This window comes from Colletotrichum paranaense (assembly GCF_030867605.1).
Source record: "Colletotrichum paranaense strain IMI 384185 chromosome Unknown Scaffold_10.1, whole genome shotgun sequence".
NCBI lineage: Eukaryota > Fungi > Ascomycota > Sordariomycetes > Glomerellales > Glomerellaceae > Colletotrichum > Colletotrichum paranaense.
This window is the reverse complement of record NW_026848968.1, coordinates 1,837,955-1,855,542: the sequence shown is the minus strand read 5'-3', so window position 1 is coordinate 1,855,542 and position 17,588 is coordinate 1,837,955. Positions and strand designations below refer to the sequence as shown.

At 45.7% G+C, this 17,588-nt stretch overlaps 6 protein-coding genes across 6 annotated transcripts; 2 read left to right on the top strand and 4 right to left on the bottom strand.

Annotated features, from left to right (window-relative positions):
- Window positions 1–1,670: 1,670 nt before the first annotated feature.
- Window positions 1,671–3,115, bottom strand: CPAR01_12316 (uncharacterized protein; the record flags this gene model as incomplete). The annotated part of the gene is made up of 3 exons (XM_060496573.1): window positions 1,671–1,809; window positions 1,875–2,154; window positions 2,242–3,115. The coding sequence occupies 3 exons, from the start codon at window positions 3,113–3,115 to the stop codon at window positions 1,671–1,673; spliced, it is 1,293 nt and encodes a 430-aa protein (XP_060345358.1).
- A 315-nt stretch (window positions 3,116–3,430) lies between these two features.
- Window positions 3,431–3,673, bottom strand: CPAR01_12315 (uncharacterized protein; the record flags this gene model as incomplete). Its single annotated transcript, XM_060496572.1, has 1 exon — window positions 3,431–3,673. One exon carries the CDS (start codon window positions 3,671–3,673, stop codon window positions 3,431–3,433), a length of 243 nt encoding a protein of 80 aa, XP_060345357.1.
- Window positions 3,674–5,108: 1,435 nt separating this feature from the next.
- CPAR01_12314 (uncharacterized protein) lies at window positions 5,109–5,354 on the top strand (the record flags this gene model as incomplete). The annotated part of the gene is made up of 1 exon (XM_060496571.1): window positions 5,109–5,354. The coding sequence occupies one exon, from the start codon at window positions 5,109–5,111 to the stop codon at window positions 5,352–5,354; it is 246 nt and encodes an 81-aa protein (XP_060345356.1).
- A 757-nt stretch (window positions 5,355–6,111) lies between these two features.
- On the bottom strand, window positions 6,112–8,232 carry CPAR01_12313 (major facilitator superfamily transporter; the record flags this gene model as incomplete). The annotated part of the gene is made up of 8 exons (XM_060496570.1): window positions 6,112–6,264; window positions 6,319–6,865; window positions 6,917–7,109; window positions 7,160–7,428; window positions 7,506–7,595; window positions 7,660–7,733; window positions 7,788–7,957; window positions 8,175–8,232. The coding sequence occupies 8 exons, from the start codon at window positions 8,230–8,232 to the stop codon at window positions 6,112–6,114; spliced, it is 1,554 nt and encodes a 517-aa protein (XP_060345355.1).
- A 3,649-nt stretch (window positions 8,233–11,881) lies between these two features.
- Window positions 11,882–12,649, top strand: CPAR01_12312 (uncharacterized protein; the record flags this gene model as incomplete). Its single annotated transcript, XM_060496569.1, has 3 exons — window positions 11,882–12,104; window positions 12,164–12,248; window positions 12,328–12,649. 3 exons carry the CDS (start codon window positions 11,882–11,884, stop codon window positions 12,647–12,649), a joined length of 630 nt encoding a protein of 209 aa, XP_060345354.1.
- A 997-nt stretch (window positions 12,650–13,646) lies between these two features.
- On the bottom strand, window positions 13,647–16,069 carry CPAR01_12311 (uncharacterized protein; the record flags this gene model as incomplete). Its single annotated transcript, XM_060496568.1, has 2 exons — window positions 13,647–15,483; window positions 15,552–16,069. 2 exons carry the CDS (start codon window positions 16,067–16,069, stop codon window positions 13,647–13,649), a joined length of 2,355 nt encoding a protein of 784 aa, XP_060345353.1.
- Between the last annotated feature and the right edge of the window lie 1,519 nt (window positions 16,070–17,588).

Genomic DNA, 17,588 nt, shown 5'->3' with positions numbered 1-17,588 from the left:
GAAGTGAAGTGAATAAATGCTTCTCAACGGCCACCCTTATCTAGGTATTACTTTCTACTAAGATCCACTCGTGATCGAGAGCAAGAGAGAGGAGTATTTGGATTATTCGCCCAAAAAAGTTGACAAAATGCAAAACAAAGTGCACGCGGCACAGGCAGACAACTGCATGATCTCTGGTTTAGTAATATTCCTCTAGGGCGACCACCTGATGGCCGCATCAAAAGCGAAGCTTATTAATGCGCACACTATGGTGTGAGCTGCTCATCTAAGCTGCTAATTTAACTCGCTAATCTAGTCTGCCATAGTGATGAGTTTGTCACCTAAGTACAATCGCATTACTACATATTTATGCTCTCTTGTGTGAGGTTCTACTGTTGCCCGAACTCCCTTGCGTCAAACTCGCGCCAAGGTGGACAGGAGATCATCGTTCACCAAGGTGAGGCATCATTGTCGATGCTATTGGCCCCTGCCCTGTGCAAGAAGTCTCGGGGGCGAAAGCAGCTCCGCTTGAGAAACTCGAGAGCATACTGTCGATCTCATACATGGGTGCTGTGACTAAAGAGGCGTTCAAAATCGTAGGCTGCCTTCTCCCGTCAGTAGCCAGCAGGAACGACGGCCCGCCAACCCGGCTGCGACGTTCGAGGAACTGTTTTCTCACAGGGATATACAAAGAAAGAAGGCAAGATATGAGTGGTCTTGAATGCCTCGTGATCGACTCAAGGCTGGCTGGATTCGCGAGTGAGAGGTCTTCCGAGTGTTGGTGATGTCATATGGACAGTCAAAACCCCAAACAGCCGAGCCTACGTGCTCTCAGTAGCCCTCCGTGATCTACGCGGGCATCGTATGAGAATTGACAGTGAATTACGGTGACCGGTCGAGGTCGGTATCGCACTCGTCGCCTCCGAACCTTGGCGCAAATCAACGCACACCGGCTTGGGTTGAAGAAATGCCAAGCCAAGTCTGCATCATGTCTTCTGCTAACCTCTAGATGCGGAGCATTCGGGTAGATCTCTGAAGCCATGGGGACCAGACCCTATAGCTAGCTACGGGCAGACATTGGCTTTGGGTCTCGGTGAAACCTCTAAAACATTGCCGTACATTGCCGTACATTGCGAATGTTCGGCGAATGAATACAGAACTGGCTTCGATGCACCCATGGCAGTCTCGAGAGGTCCCTTGATCCTGCAATTGGCCACCGCCTGATTGTTCCTGGCAGTGCACCCTCAGAGAGCCAGCGCCGTGGGACGCATTGTAAGCCAAGTGGATGATGGAGGATAACGAATAATAGAGTCGACGGAGTGGCAAGATTTGTCTCTCACGCTGCCTTGACCGAGTCCTTATAGGTAGGTTTCCGGAGGTTGCTGGACAAGAACTTGCAGAGACTGGATAATTGTACTAGTCTGCTACCTTGATCTTGGATCCAGCTAAGACCAGTCTTCAGGTGTTGAGAGCCTTCTTTCTGAAACGCTCGGCTTGTGATAGATCATGCCGGAATGAACCCCATCTAGATTCGATAGGTGGGCGTTCTAGCTGACTGGCCGACAACCGCTAGATACGCCACTCAAATTGGTGCGTTGACCGACTGGCCCAGAGCAGATAGAGGCCAAGAGGAGTGGCGAGATAGGCCATTCAGTATAGATGACGTCACGAGAATGAGTTGTCTTGCTGTCTCACCCGGCGGCAGACTCGCTGCCGTGCCCATCCCCATTTGACTGCAGAGAAGGGACGTTAGATTTCGGTCGGCGGCCTCTCTTAACCTTGTGACGTTGCGCATTGCCCAAGACATCATTTGGTGAAGCTTCCCGAGTGCTAAGAATCGTATTAGCTACATATAGGCGCCCGGACAGAAATCATGGTTATCATGAACGACTTACTCCTTGTCCTTCAATCTTCGGCGTTTGATCATCTGTAGAGCCTCCTTACGCATGTTACACGAAAAATGCTCATTGAAATCGAGGGTGATGAGTTCCCACATGCAGTGGCGTTTGGTGTGTCGGTAATGATCAAGGAGGAAGAAGAGATACTCTTCCTGATCCTGGCGTCTGGCGTTGGCACTAACGCTGGGCACGGAACGGTCCGACGCCTGTTGGGTGCTGGCATGACTCGGAGAAATATAGCCCAAGCAATGGATGCCCATGCGTGAGCAGTTTTGGCCTGTTGAGCTTGTCAGACGGAGACTCGGACCACGAAAGCCATTGATCGACGAATAGACGCGACTAATTCAGCGAGGTACAAACTTACATGAGGGACGCCCCTCATCACAAGGCATCTTACGAATTTGACAGGTCTTGCAGCCAGGCTCCGCGTGCTGGGGTTGAGAGGTCTGCAATTGAGGCCTCGTAGTCATGACGACGTGAGAGGGATTCGGACGAGCGACAAATGTCAGGGGCTCCAAGGAATCCGACGTTGGAGAGGCGGGCATGGAACTCGAGGCGGGAGGGTTAAGTACATCAGCAAGATGGGGGGGCGTAGGGGGGTGACTCGAGCGCGACGAAGACATGTTCACATCGTCATCCGGGTCGCACAGCACATTCTGAAGGTCCATGACGGAACAGCGGCTGGGCTTGGGATCGGAACGCGGGGTAAGAGTGGCATAGCCATGGCTGGCATTGCTAACGAAGCTTGAATTACTGTGATTTCTGTCGTGGTTGCTGCCGCCGAGGACGCCGAAGGTGGCGGGATGCGAGGGTGTTGGCGAGGGCGATGGAGGAAATCTGAGCGCGTCATGACGGGAGGCTGCAGCGGTTGCAGCGGGAGGACCCGGCGTGGAAGCCGAAGGCACACCCGACAGCGGAGCCGGAGCTGGACCGGCAGCCAGGCGGCGGTAGTAGGTTGGCGGCGGCGGATGGTTGACAGAGAAGGAATAAGGTTCGAGGCGGCCGGTAGCATGGGCGGTGTCATGGCGCGACGGGCGAGCCAGCGGCAACGACATGGACGGGACTGAGGGCGGAGGAAGTGGAGGCGGAGGAGCAGGAGGAGGCTGAAGAATCTCTGAGGGTGAAGAAACAACAGCAGCACCAGCAGCACCAGCCGCGGCAACGACCGGCCGGTTGTCGGCTGCGACGGTGACGGCAACGGCGACGGCTTTGGCGTTGGCGTTGGCGGGCATCCGCATCGTGTCTCACTTCCAGTTCCAACAGTCCACGTCCGCGTCCACACACTGCACACTTCCGCCGGGTGCGCGAGCGGGCGAGTAAGGGGAAAACCCAAGGAGGCGGAGACGAGACGGGATGGCGTTTGACACGTGGAGGAGGCTCCAACTTTCAGCCTCTTTCAAGCAAGGCGAAGCAAAGGCAGAGCAGAGCAGAGCAAAGCAAAGCAGAGCAGAGCAGAGCAGAGCAAAGCAAAGCAGAGCAGAGCAGAGCAGAGCAAAGCAACCATAATTACCTTGCTGTATTCGTACCCGTACGTACTCCGTACAGTAATTAAGCTAAGGCATCCGTAAGCTAAGCGCCCACTCACTCCTTTCGCATGAGCCTGGCTGCGCTCGCTTGGCTTCGCCTCGCCTCACCTCGCCTCCTCTGCACGTCCAGTCTCCTCTCCTCTTCTCTCTTGTTCCTTCTCTCTCTCCTCTCCATGTGTCTTTCCTCAGCGGTAACCAGTTGCCAGGACTGGACTGGACTGAACTGGATTGGACTGGGCTGGACTGGACTGGAGCAATAGACGGAGACATGGGCTTGTCGAATGTGGGCTCGAGGATAGGCTAGGGCCGGAGACTGTGACGAGGGGCGGAGCACCATCAATCACCAACACCACCACCGCCAGTTGGCAGTTACCTTGGGTATTGGCCGGTGCTCTTTAGGATAGATCACAGACGGTGAAAAGTCGGGGCTATGGACATCTTTCTAAAATGTGCTTCAGTTTCCGTAACCTGTGAGCCCTAACTCCAGTCTGTATCTGTACGTATCATTCACTACTGGCTCTCCGTATGTACGAAGCAGCTTTGACTCTTGTGCCTTGTTTGGCGGCTACCATAGTAGTAATAGCGTGGACAGGAAGAAATGACATGGATGATGCAGCGTGGCATGACGGCTCACGGCGGTCTGGACGCGTCCTTCTCCATCTCTCACCTCCCCTACACGAGGTACGTACAACCAGAAGATCCACTCTCGGTCCTAACGGCAGGGATTTCCCCCAATCAAAGTCCGGGCGGTTACGAGCCACCCAGTCTGCTGACGAAAACGACTTCTCATTGGCTTCCCTAATTCGGTCCATTTCGGCCAGGTCCGCTCAACGGCTAATTTGCGGCTTCCCGCCGTTGTCACCCTGATGAGAAGCCTGGAGTCACCTTTCCTACCTTACCGTGAGTGTGTACGGAGTAGGCATGTGCTCCGTGCCTTTCTCAGGCAGGTACGTACCTTACCTTTCCGCTTCGTGGCGGTGGGTACGTAGCTTGGGCGCCTTAGGTGCAATGGACTTAACAGTTCCTCTCTTCTTGTTCCTGTCAGTCTCACTCTCAAGTCTCACCCTCAAATTTCACTCCCAAATCTCACTCTCAGATCTCACTCTCCACTTCAGTCCCGCCTATGCAGTCCTGGCAATACCTATCTCACCTTGTGCTTGTGGCTCTTTCCCTTCCCTGTACCATTCGCCACCCCCTTCCCCCTCCTCTCTGTCTCCTCGTTTCCATCAAGACTCGGAACTTTTCACTCACGTGATTATGTACAGTCCTGGGAATGGATACTCCGTACCAGGCCCCTCCTTCAGCCCACAAAGGCCATATCGCGGTTGTTTGGTGAAGTAACTTGGCGCAAAGACACATGAACATCTTCTTAAAAGAAAGCCAAGCCTTCTCTTCCGAAGAACGATTCCTGTCCATTGGGTTTTCAGTTTGCTCTCTACGAATAGTGGATGGAACTTCATCCTTTTCGCATGGGCGTTATCTCCATGACCCCGTCTCTGAACCAGAATAAAGGGACTGTTCTGCATGCCCCTTGCATCCAACCATGTACATATTCTCACTTGATTGAGACCAACAGGCATGGTCGCTTTTAAGGTTAAATCCTGCCTGCCCCCCCCCCCTTTGACACAATCACAGGGGAGCCCCGCGCGTTTGCATCATGGCTACCTGATGGAAGAACCTTTTGACACTTTGCCTCTTGATTCTCATGCGGGTCTACTACGCCGTAATCCGCTGGTTAAGGCACATACCAATCGCTAGCAATGGCATCCAGAACCCGCGCTTGAAAGCATACATAGGTAGTATCTACCTGGGTGAAGTGAGACAGCGGAATGTAAGAGATTTTTGTTCCTTAGAGCCGAATGCAAGTGACGGCCGTGAGGCTGACAGTTGTGCAGCTGCCGCCCTCACTTGGGTTGTGATTGCTTTTCACCAACACGCACGTTGGCAATGACATGCATTCAGATACGATTACAAACCACTTTCTACTACGTTCCATCGAGATATGTGCCCGGGTTTGCTTCCCGTGCCACAGCTAGGATAGTATGACAAACGTAATGTTATTCGAGACTGCCATCAAATAGTATTACTCCTCCGATGTCCTTACCCATGAACGAAACTTTGACCCAGAACTCATGTCTACAGGACACGACTCGTCAACAATATTGCTTTTCTAGGATTCTCATGGCGAGATCAGCCTCATATTCATGGCTTAAACGAATTGAAAAAGATTGCACGCCCTAGCCTTTCTGCTACTCGATGTCGAATAACTTTCGAGGCAACCACTTGAAAGAGTCTCATCAGCCACGCATGATTCAGAGCTTCGCAAAGCGGCGTTTAGGAATCAGGTTTCCCACGTCTAAGTAGAGGAATTCTTAAGTGAGTCAGTGTCCTTCTTCATAGAGTAGTCGAGAATTCATGCTGAGATCCCAATAACTACAGTCTACCTATAAGTACAAACAGTAGACGGGACTAGGTTCAACACAGCTCAAGCAAAGTGCCGCAGAGATGAGCAACGTCATGTGATTGAGCCAACTATAGCTCTGAAAAGGGAGAGAGGATTGCATTCTATACGCCACCCTTCTGGCATAATATGATTGGAAGCACGGCTTTCTTTTCTTCAGAATCATACACGAGAATGATCTTCACCAAAGCCGCAGTACCTTCACTAGGCTAGCTATCATGTCACGCACAGTATGCCACCGCTGTTGTCAAATGCTCGGTACCTTTTCTGGGGCAATTCTCTTCTGAATGTCCTTGCCATCACTTATTGGAACCCTAGACACAACTTCCGACACAGGAGTCTCAGCCTCTGCGTCTTGAGATACTGGCTGGGCGAACTTTTTGAAAGTGTGTTTGTCAAGCTAGACATATGTTAGCATGTATCGAGATTTCTGGCCTTTTGTGGTCTAACTCACTTTCCAAACTGCCCACATGTAGCCAAGCATGACGAAGCAGCAAACTATCATGACTATGCACCCTTTCCGCCAGTATGGTGCTTCATCGGCAGAATAAAACACGATGCCCCAGAACGTATAGAGAGTCAAGCTCCCAACGTTCATGCAATAAACCGTGACGCTGCGCACAGCGTCATCGCCACTCCTCTGAAGGATGATACTTGCCCACCCAAAAATGAGAGGGTTGACCATATAAGCAGTACCGGAAAGATAAAAAGCAAAGAATGTGCCAGCAAAAGGAATATTGGGTATGATCAGTAAGATGGCACAGACTAGCTGTAGAACGATTGCCAGAGTAGCCATGGGGATGCGAGTGCCAGTTACATCCATATGCCAAGCAGCAAACATGTTCGAAACAATCCCAACAGCTTGAACCCCGAGAGGATACGTGTTGATCTGGGTCTGTGAGAAGTGGGACGATTGATACTTGAGCCAAATGAGAAAGTTGTTTTGAACTGCCCAAGCTTCCAAGGTGGCGCATACTGGAGACCAAAATAAGAGAATCCAGCTTATGCAGTGTCAGCTGAATTCAAATTGCAATGGCGCTTACAAAGCTTACAAAGTGGGTGACATAGCCAATCGTTTCATCAGTGATATGGGACTGATACTATGCCCTCCTTCTTTAATAGGCGGGAGGCGGCTGACCGCCAGCTTCTTCTCTGAGTCACTCAAGTACAATGCCTGAGTGTTCTCTGGAATATCAGGAAAGTAGTAAAAACCGAAGAATGCGACTGGAAGAGTGATAATGCCATCTTGGAGCCACTTAGCGAGCTTCACTTTGACTTTGATGGAAGTATCTTACCAATGAGGAACACCCACTGCCAGCCTCCGAGGCCACCTAGTCCACCCATGCCTTTGTAGATAGCTGCCATCATAACTCCCGCGAACATGGTCCCGACTTGACCAGAAGCAGTGAAAATGGCCGTTCTCTTTGCAATTTCGCTAGGGGTATACCATGATCCAATGATGTAAATAGTCCCTGCATATGTGCTAGCTTCAGCTAATCCAAGGGAAAACCGAACGACACACAGTTGTGTTACGGTCTTGACTGTAGCGCTGACCATGGTCAACCTTTTATTGACATCAGCTTTTAATTTTCGAAGTTCCACGTGTAAAATTTGAGTGAGATGCTTCAGGTTGTCACTTACGCAGCCCAAACTACAACCATCGACGGAAGCCAGATTCTTGGCGGGACCTTTTGAATAATCAGCCCGTGAGGGATTTGACCAATCGCCATGCTTCCGTAATGTTAGTTACTGCCAGATGCTATCGCCAATGCCATGTTGTCATGAAGTAACTTACCCCGCAGTTGTGACCGAAAGAACAGTGTTGTAATCATGTCCTGACATGTGAAGAGCCTCGCGCAGCCCGGCAACCTGTCAAACAATTCAGTACACCTCGGAGAGATCAGGAAGACGTCTTTGACTTACATAGGCGTTGGCAAAGGCGGCTCGATCCGTAGGCAAGTAAGTACAACGGAAGATTATCTCTAAGAATGGTTGACTTGACAAGCGAACGTACCTAGAAAGTTGAAAAAATAACTTAGACAACAGTATGTCTGTCAGGAAGATCAGCAGGCAATCGAAGTCAAGCAAGCAAGCTTCCTAGCAAATACCAAAATAAAAAAGTCTGATAAATCAGTCAGATATCAAGTAGCAGCCAGAGAACGCATGGAGCGGGAGATTTCGACTCACCGATTTTCTGTACGAGTCGTCTTTCTTCCTTAGTTTTGGCCCCTTCTCCAAGGAAGAAAGCTGCAAGACTCCGGTCAGACTGATTCCAAGGTAAGCTCTGCACCGCAGCGCAACGCAACTCACTTCTGACTTTCTCTCCGACGGATCTCTTGTTAGTCAACATGATTTCGGAGGTCTTCATTTTCAGCATTGCTACACTTCAATACTTTTCTGGGGCGTTGACGTGAGTGAAGAATGAAAAAGGGAGTCGACCACATCACAACACGACTTGCGTGGAGATCATATGATTAACCGCGTCCCCGCTATATTGGCGATTATCTTGAAAATCTGATAATTCGACCCGGGAGGATGCTCGCTGGGGTTTTCTCCGAGATAGCCTTGCCAAGAATTCGATTCGCAGGCGAACGGAAAATCTTGCTGAGGTAGTGATGGCTGACTTCCTGATCTGGAGAACTTGTCGTATAAGCGACCTTTACCGAGCATCACATCCTTGCAATCACAGTCAAGTCGGGATAAAGTCGAGTCAGATCCACGGTTTCCACCAGCCGTTTTGACTTATCGGAGAGATGGCCGGGAACACGAGGTGGCCGTCTTCGTGCTCGGCGGAGACCATGCTGACGAGCTTTGCGGCCAAAACTCGTTGGTCAACGATTCATAAACACTACTACCCTGTGTGGATTATAGAAATAGGTTGATGTTTAACCATGTATAATAGTTGGAAATCCTCACCCTGTTTCACTGTTGCTAATTGTTTAGTCAGTGGTGTATACCTCCTGTCAAATTGACACGAAGAGCAATTTAATCGTTGGTGCGAAAGCTGCCACCTTTTTCGTTTGTTCACTATGGGCACATTGAGTATCTCCACACCTTACGAACCTAAAATCTAAATGTGTGGAGTTTCATCCGAATCTCCGAGCCTCCGAGCCGAGCGGCGAACTTGACCGATCAGCGAACATGGGCAATGTCTTTGGTCTGTGTCGGGGTCTCTTCAAATGAACCAACACACATGCCCCGTAGCTTGTCTTTCTTCAAAAAAATTCTTTGGGAATATATTTCGTCAGGTGATGCAGCTACTATTACTGCAATACGTGACCATCCCTCTGCGTGGTCATCGCCATTCATACTACATAATTGCTCACTCATTTCCTCTGCAGCGAAGGCTAGGTGATCAATGTATTAGGTAGGTAGGAGGTGGTGCCACAGCTATGATACGGGGAAGCTTGATCATGGCTTAGCGGAACTGTATGAACTGAACGATCCAACCGGCCAAGTCGCGCCGGGCTGGCGCAATCACTGATAGAAGGGCGCAACCGGCGTTAAACAATGAAACAAACATCACTGACAGAGCCTTGGCTCGGCAGTCCGCTCCAATTTCGTTTGCCTTCCTTTCTCAAAGTGCGAGTCGACGTTTCTTCGACTCCACAAGGATTTTACTATTATCCAGGCATCCCCAACAAAAGTGTTCAATGAATGACATTGCTGTTTTCGCAAGAACATCAACTGGATGCCAATATATGTGCCTTACCGTCATCCTTATACCACCTGCAGACTTAGCCAAGTCCACAAACTTTCGGGGTTGGGGAAGTGATGGTGCACAAGCTGCAACATACTGGCGCGCAGGCAAGCCAAACGCCTACCTAGATTATAATAATTTCAACACAGAGTGTCGGAACTACTTTGGAAGATGCGTGCAAGTTACATTAGCTTAAGATATATTTTATCGCTCTATAGCTATCCTTTTTTAGCAACTTGAATTAAAGTTTGAGAGAGACATAGACAAGGTCAAATCACTTATATCAATGTTGCTCTTCTCCCTTCGAGTATCACCGGATTTGGGTTAGTTTAGCTAGGAAAGACTACGAATAAATCCCGCCTAGCTACCGTATTAAAATCCTACTTTTATTTTGTAAACGACTATAATACTAATAATTCTTATCTAAATACATTACTTTTTAATATATATTTATTATTATATTATAATATTATATGTTAAAAATAAAATTATTTAAGTATTAGAACTATATAGAATATAAGGGAGTCTTATAGTATAGTACTTTAAAAGAACTATTAATACTTCTAAAAATAATATTTTTATCTCTTTTAATCGGCTTAATATAGACTTAATTAGAAAAATTACTATTTATAAACTAAGTATAATATTAATTAGATTAGAAAAATAGACTTCCCTAATCGTTTTATATTATTATATTTAAAAATAAATTATTAAAAAGGCTCTAGTTTAATTTTAAAAAGTATATATCTAATTAAAGTAAAAATGCGCGCTATTAAAACCTCTGTTTTTAATTAGGGCCCCTCTCTTTATATTTTATTTTAATATTACGACTTAATATATATAATAAGGCTAGGGCCGCCCCATAGGACTAATAGTAGCTATTATGTTATATATATATAAAACCGAACGTAAAATAACTTCTTTTAAAATAAAAAAACTATAAAATAAGTATATAACTATAATTATATAATAAAATAAAAAATAAAAATCCGTAAATAAATAATTATAAATAAGTAAAATAAACGACTATTTAATAAATAGTTAAATAATAATAAACAAAAATATTATAAAAAAATATATTTAAAAACAAGACTTATATATATAATATAAACTTAAACTAGGCTTAAGAATAGACTTTTTATAGCTTTTTTTAAAATTAACTTATTATTAAATTTTATAATTATTTTTAACTATTTTTATTAAAAACCCCTTTTAATTAGATTATAATTAATTATTAAAGCTTTATTTATTTTATAACTTATAAATATAGTTTTAAAAAGGTTATTTATAATTATAATACTATTTATTTAGTACTCGTAGCCTTAATTTTTATTAATATACTTATTATAACTAACTAGCTATAATACTTAATTAGCTTTTTTATTATTATTTTTACTTAATTAGCTTTAAAAAAGAACTACTAAGACTAATCGTCTTACTCTATTTTAGTATTTAAAAATAATATTTTAATTAAAATCCGTTATAAACTTTATTAAAGAAAAAGTTAAAAAAGAGGAAGGAAATTTAAAAAAAATAGTTTATTAAAATAGTAAAAGTATTTATTAATACTATATATTAATATTATATAAATAATACTAAGAACTGGCTAAGTAGCTAGGAAAAATAGAATATAAAAATAAATATATATAATTATTTAAGTATAAAGCCTATATTAAGTTATAATAATATTATTTATTTAGTTTAAAAATTAGTTTAAGTAGAATTCTCTTATAATTAAACTTAGTTAGTATATTAAAAAGTTTTTTTTTAATTTAATGAACTAACTACTAACTATTAACTTATTAATACGTAAGACTAATATAAACTTAATACGAGGGTAAAGTAAGTCTTAGAAAATCGAATAGTAATTTTCTAAATTAAAAAGAAGCGTAAAAATGAGAAAATATTTATCTTAGGAGTCTTAGGTTAGGGATTAGCTGCCAAATTAGAGATGATACGAGTTTTATAATAAACGTTTAAGACCGCACCGGCGTCCAACTCACTGAGGCATTATGTTCTATAGAATCTGTATAAAGATTTGTTAATTCATTAGACAAATCCCGAATCTAGCAAGGGTAGTTGAAAGTGAAAACCGGCCAATGTAGATCTGTTCGTGTCAGCTCCACTTGATGAAATTGAGATTCGGGCTTCCCGAAACTTAAGTTTCTGCCACCTTGAACATTATCATTTCTCCTTGGCTCCTATAAGTACTAACCTGGGGATCGATTGTTTCATGAGGACTAAATCTTTCGTGTCCTCACGATATACTATATTGTACTATCTTAGGCTTTCCAGATTTTTTGATTGCATCGCAACCATGGTCCATATATCTTCGATCCTAGTTTCATTCCTTGCCGGTGCTGCTGTTGCCAGTCCGCCACGTGACGTCCTAGGACGTCAGGTTTCTGGAGATAATGCTACTCTTGCCGTCACTGGTATCAGATACACTGGAGAGGGCTGTCCTGTTGGGTCCCTGAGTGGAAATCTCGACCCTAGTGGTAGCTTTGATGTGCTATATGAAGCCTTGAACACCACGATCAGTACGTTTTTCGAGAATAAATGCAAGCGCCTTATACTAACCACTGAATGTCTCTCTCAGAGGCTGGAGACCACAAAGTAAAGGTCAAGTGTCAGATCGAAGTCGACATCCAGACAGCTGCTGATAGACAGCTGGTTATTTTGAGGTATGCATCAAGATCTTCACATGGCGACTCTTCTGTGGCCAAACGTTTTAGAAATGTTTGACACACTGACAATTCGCAGCGGAACCTATAAGGGACACGTCAGATTGACCGAAGGGGCGTGGGCCAAGAACCAGAACCAATACAAGTTCAAAGGAAGCCGGGGAACTATCAACCTGGAATGGCCCTTCAAAGCACCGATCGATGCTGCAACCGAGTTCACCAACAATCTTTCCACCGAATTCCAGTCTGGTTGCAACTCTAACGGAGGCAAGTTCACTATGATCATCAATAACTACTTGAGCATGAGTAGTGATGGCCCGGGCGAGGGTGAGATCTCTATCACAGAGCTTGATGGTGTCGTCAAACAGTCAACTAAGCTGGCCACTGCGAAGTGTCCGTAGAGGGCATTATTTTCGCGTTCAATCAGAGACAAAGGAAGACTCGTCCACTATGAGCATGACAATCCTTAATACCAGAAATACGGATGTTTCTCTTATTCAATATGGTCAAGATCGATTCTGCATTGAAACAACTAAAGTGGGAAGATTAGCAAAAAGATTGTTTCAACTATAACCCCTGACTTGGCCCTTGTTGTGCAAAGCAGTCTGAGTGCTGTCCAAATTCATGGTTTGACTGTGTGCTATGTCTATAGTCTACCGTAGTTGTCTCAGTTCCAGTTAAGGATCTGCCCTCAATGTTTCTACTTATGGTCATAAAGCTAGGGAATATTGGTAAGGCAAATGATCTCAACCTTGAGACTTCAAGCATGGGCAGAATATTGCATTAGAACATGAGACCTCGAAGTGGACCTACCAGTCATTGGCTTTGTCCCTCTGGGGTCCAGACCGTGTGAAATACTTATACGGCTGTTTCTGGTATTACGTGATGACTTTTTAATACTTATAGTCCAAGCAAATACTCCGTGGACTACATAATGACCTTTTGGAGTCAACCTGTACTTTCCTCGATGAAATGAGCGTCGTAACAAAACATTCCTGACATGCATAGGCCGTGAGACTCGTTAAATAAAGGTTATTCGTGCTGCAAAAGTTGCGGATTAAATAGCGGAGACCTCACTAGAAGGTTTGACGTGGCTAACTAATATGACTTTAGGAAGTGAAGATTTAGCATCTTTTATCTTTCATCTATCCTTCCTGTCCTTTGAATCTACGATTCTCGGCGTCAAGCCTGTGATGATATTAAACCTAATTTTATTCTGCGTGCTTTCTACTGGATCACCTTTCCTGTCTGACAGGTCTTTTAACGGCCACGAATTTCCATGTTCTTCGCAGGATGGAAACAACTCTTCATCACATATAGCACTAGGGTCTCCTTTCGTAATTGAGTTCTATTCATGATTAAGATCCATCACACCATGGTTTCTTTTGTTGGAGGTTACTAGCCGTAGAAAAGCTCGAATTTAGTCGCGAACCCCGGGCTGGTTGGATTGACATCCTTGATGGGATGTAAAATCATGGGCGGCAAGCAAGGTCTGCCGTTGGTTATTTCCCAGTCCCGACCCCCAATATCGGTATCTATATACCCCATCCAATTGTTGTACAACCTAGAAGGAGGCTCAGCACGATAGTACCAAGTAATCCCTTGGTATCTGCGTTCTCTCCCGTACCCCATTGCACTCCCTTGACCACCACTTTCACCTTTTGGCCCAGGGTTGAACCAATGATCAAGAAACTTTCCGTCCCAAGGTCGATCAAACCAAGTGGGATGGGGAGCAAAGACTGCTTTCAGCCCATGGAGAAGTGCAACCGTTTGGGGCGTCATTTCCGAGGCGATGTGGTTACCACGAAGATTTTCGACGTGCATGATATCTAGGAGACGCTTCGATATGCGCGATTGTGTAACAATAGTACATCGTCGAGGTAGCGACGTTGCTGGATGCTGTTGATCTTTGTAGCCCCAAATGTGGTCTGCGAAAATCCAGCTACTATTGATCGGGTTGAAAATGGGACCGAGAGTGATCAGATCTGCTTCCTCGTTCACTCCCCAGTCATATTGGTCATCTCGGGGATCTCCAGTAGGTGGCTTCGGTCCGACCGGATTGATGAAGGGTACGCTTGGTGGACCCCAAACCTGGGTACCAGCGGTTTGCTTCTCGACATAGTCGCGGAACTCAGCCCACGTTCCGTGATGATCAGGAATGTAGTAACGCTCATTGCGTTCCCAAAGACCCCTTCGTGGTTGCTTTCTCGCGAATCCCCTCAGACTCTCCAAGAAATCATAGTTATGCCCGACGACCCGTACATCCATCTCCCAATTCCATATATAATCGAATTCGGGATGATCCATGCTAAACTTCTGAACTGATAGCCATTGCGCATGGTGAACACTTTTCTCGTCATCTTCGGTGAGAGCTGTATAGATGTCCCACACGATTTGGTCGTTCCATAGTTTGGTAATTCCGTGGAACTCTCGAGGCACGTGTTCATCTAGAACATGTTGATACGCTGTCTTGTCGCCCTTCAGGTTGACTGAACGGTCGTGAACGTGCAATAGAAGAAAGACTTGGTACTCGCCGCCCGAACGGAGGGAAAGCTCAGAAATCAACGATCTGATAGCTTGTTTATCGTTTTCCGTATATCGTTTGCCAGTGAAAGTGCGAAGAAGAACAGCAGTTCGGGACTCAGTCCCTGCTGATGTTGTTGACAGTTTGTTCGGGACCTCCATGACCCCTCCATCTGCTCTGACCTCTCGTCTCTGAGCGGTCCCGGAAGTTCCATAAACGGTGTCAACAAATGCATTGGGCTTTCCAGTACCAAAACGAGCGGCGTTTTTCTTGACGCAGTTTTCTTGAAGGCTACCCCAATCGACGCTGTCCCAATTTACTGGTAGACTGTTCGCTTTGAGTTGCAATGTGTGGCCGTAAGGTCCCAGTCTACTTTCGCGTTCATAGCAGAGATTGCCGTCCATGTTGAAAATGTCGAAGCTGCCAAAGGACGGCTTCGGAAACTTAGCAGGCCTGCCCTTGAACACAAGTAAGTCCTCCACAAGCTCCCCAGTAGCACCGATACATGGTACATATGGGCGATGTTTCTCCTTCTTCCAATCCTCTCCGTTATAATCGGGATATGGGTTGAAATGGACAGGTCGATGATTTGAATATGGCTGTTCTTCCTCGCTGGATTCTCGTAATCGCGCCGCATGTAGATCTGTTCTGTTGTCTATGTCGACCAGGGAGTTCAAGGTATTGCCATAGATCGCACCACTACCGGGAAGCCTAGTGTCAAAGTCAAGTCAGCTCTGTGTGTGTATACGATGACGGCAGGACGTTTGTACAATACTCACTTCTTAGCCGCGTCGTATTCCCTAGCAAACTGGTCCCGTAGCTTCTGTTCGTGTTCTTCCTCCTTATGCTTCCTTGCTTCTTCTTCCTGTTTCTGCTTCTTTTCGGTCTGCTTTACAGCCTCTGCTTCATGTTTGAGGGCTTCTTCTTCCTTTTTCAATGCTTCCTCCTCCTTCTTCAATGCCTCCGCCTCTTGTTGCAATGCTTCAGCCTCTTGTTTCAAGCTCTCAGCCTCTTGTTCCGATGCCTTTGCGTTTTCTTGTTGCAGTTCTTCGTCTTTGTTCTTGGACAGGTCGATAGGTGAAATGGGCTGCTCGATAGAGGAGACAGGCGGTTGGTCGACAAGGCCCTCGGGAGGAGGTTCGTGTGTAACATCGTGCCAGGAGACAAGCTGCACACTCGATTCGTTTCTCAATTTGAAGCAAAAATGAATGACAATGCCAGCAAAAGCCAGCAAAAGCAAAGTTCTGGGACGAACTCTCGGGGTGACGAAACTTCTAGGAAAGGTCTGTTTGGCCATTTTCGATTTTGCTGACAACCAAGACTGAGACAAAAAGCTAATCACAATCGGATGGAGTTGCAGGACCTATGCGACCAAGAGCTGATTTGATCGTGATTGAACTTTCCCGCCTTCAACATGGGAATGACATGAGACGACAGGCTTACAAAAGCCCCAAAGGCCTTTGTTAGACTTTCATTGGAGACGCTGAAATTCGCTCGTCTTTCATTTCAGTCAACCGAGCTGATCCCGAAATGTTACGATTAGAGTTTGAACACAAGTCTGAGCAGAAAGTCAATTAAATGAAGTAAAGCACTTGGCGCATAGACAAACCTTACTGAGATTGACAGCGACATTATGAAACTCAATTTGCTTCAGACCGCCAAGAAACACGACCGCCAGGAGGTCCGGTAATGTCTACTGACTCGGTTCGCCCTGAAAAAAAAAGAGTTTCTGACTACGATAATGCCGGCTTTCGTCTCATCACGATGCCAATCCAAAAATACCACGCCTAGAAGTAGAAGCCAGTTCGTGATTCTGCGAATGGCCATTTCTCGGGGACGAAAAACATCTCGCCACAAAAGATCAGGAACCGCCGACGTTAAGGTACAATCACGATTTAGGAGAAATTCTATGAGTAGATCTCCGATTAGAGTAGGTCTGCAGATGTGATGACAACAGCTCTTGCAGCTAGGTGTCATGTGGAGTGTCAGGGACTTAGAGCACATCGGTGTATGAATGCCCACTTGAGTAATAAGGTTTCTTTCATCTTAATGAAGATACAAATCCATCATTCCCTGCTTTCCGACCTAAGAAAGCTTGATAAGAGGCCAAAAAGTGAGGAAACCACAGAACATCAGTCATGGCTTCGGGCGTTTGCAGCACCACCAAAACCGCATCCTGGAATCTCTTCTCAAAGCAGTGTTTGATAGCATGACGGCTCATCACTTCATCAAGATGATCTGATTGATTAGTTTTGTCTCCTTCTTTATTCTCCGTCTGTGAGGAGGGTTGCTGCAGCCCATGACTCTGCCACTTGTTGTGCCCAGATTCAGCCCCATGAGAAGTCTTGGGCGTGAAAGACTATTGTGCCTGCTGCTTTTTGGGTCGAAGTCCACAATGATCTTATCTCTATGGCCTAGGTTCATCATTATGACTAAGGCTTCTACCAGATGTGGCAAGAAGAATAGCTAAATTGACCCTAGGTTACGTACACAAGTTAGTATACTAATCGTGAACTATGTGCATATTCCTGTAGGCCACGCTGTTGTTATTGCTCTTCGGTGCTTTGCTGACTCGATTTTCGCAATAACTTCAGAGGAATTAAGGTGGAATAGTAGATGATTCAACCTGTAGCAGGACTCTCATCTGCCGTACCACCCAAATTGCTTAGCCAATCTTTCTGCCGAAATTTCTGAGCGTCCTAAATAGGTATCCAAGGGGAAAGTACTCGCGTATTTCTTGGGAAGGAAAAGGGAAAGTTTAAACATTTCTGTGATATCTATCTATCATGTGCGTGTATTCTAATGTCTCGACTGAT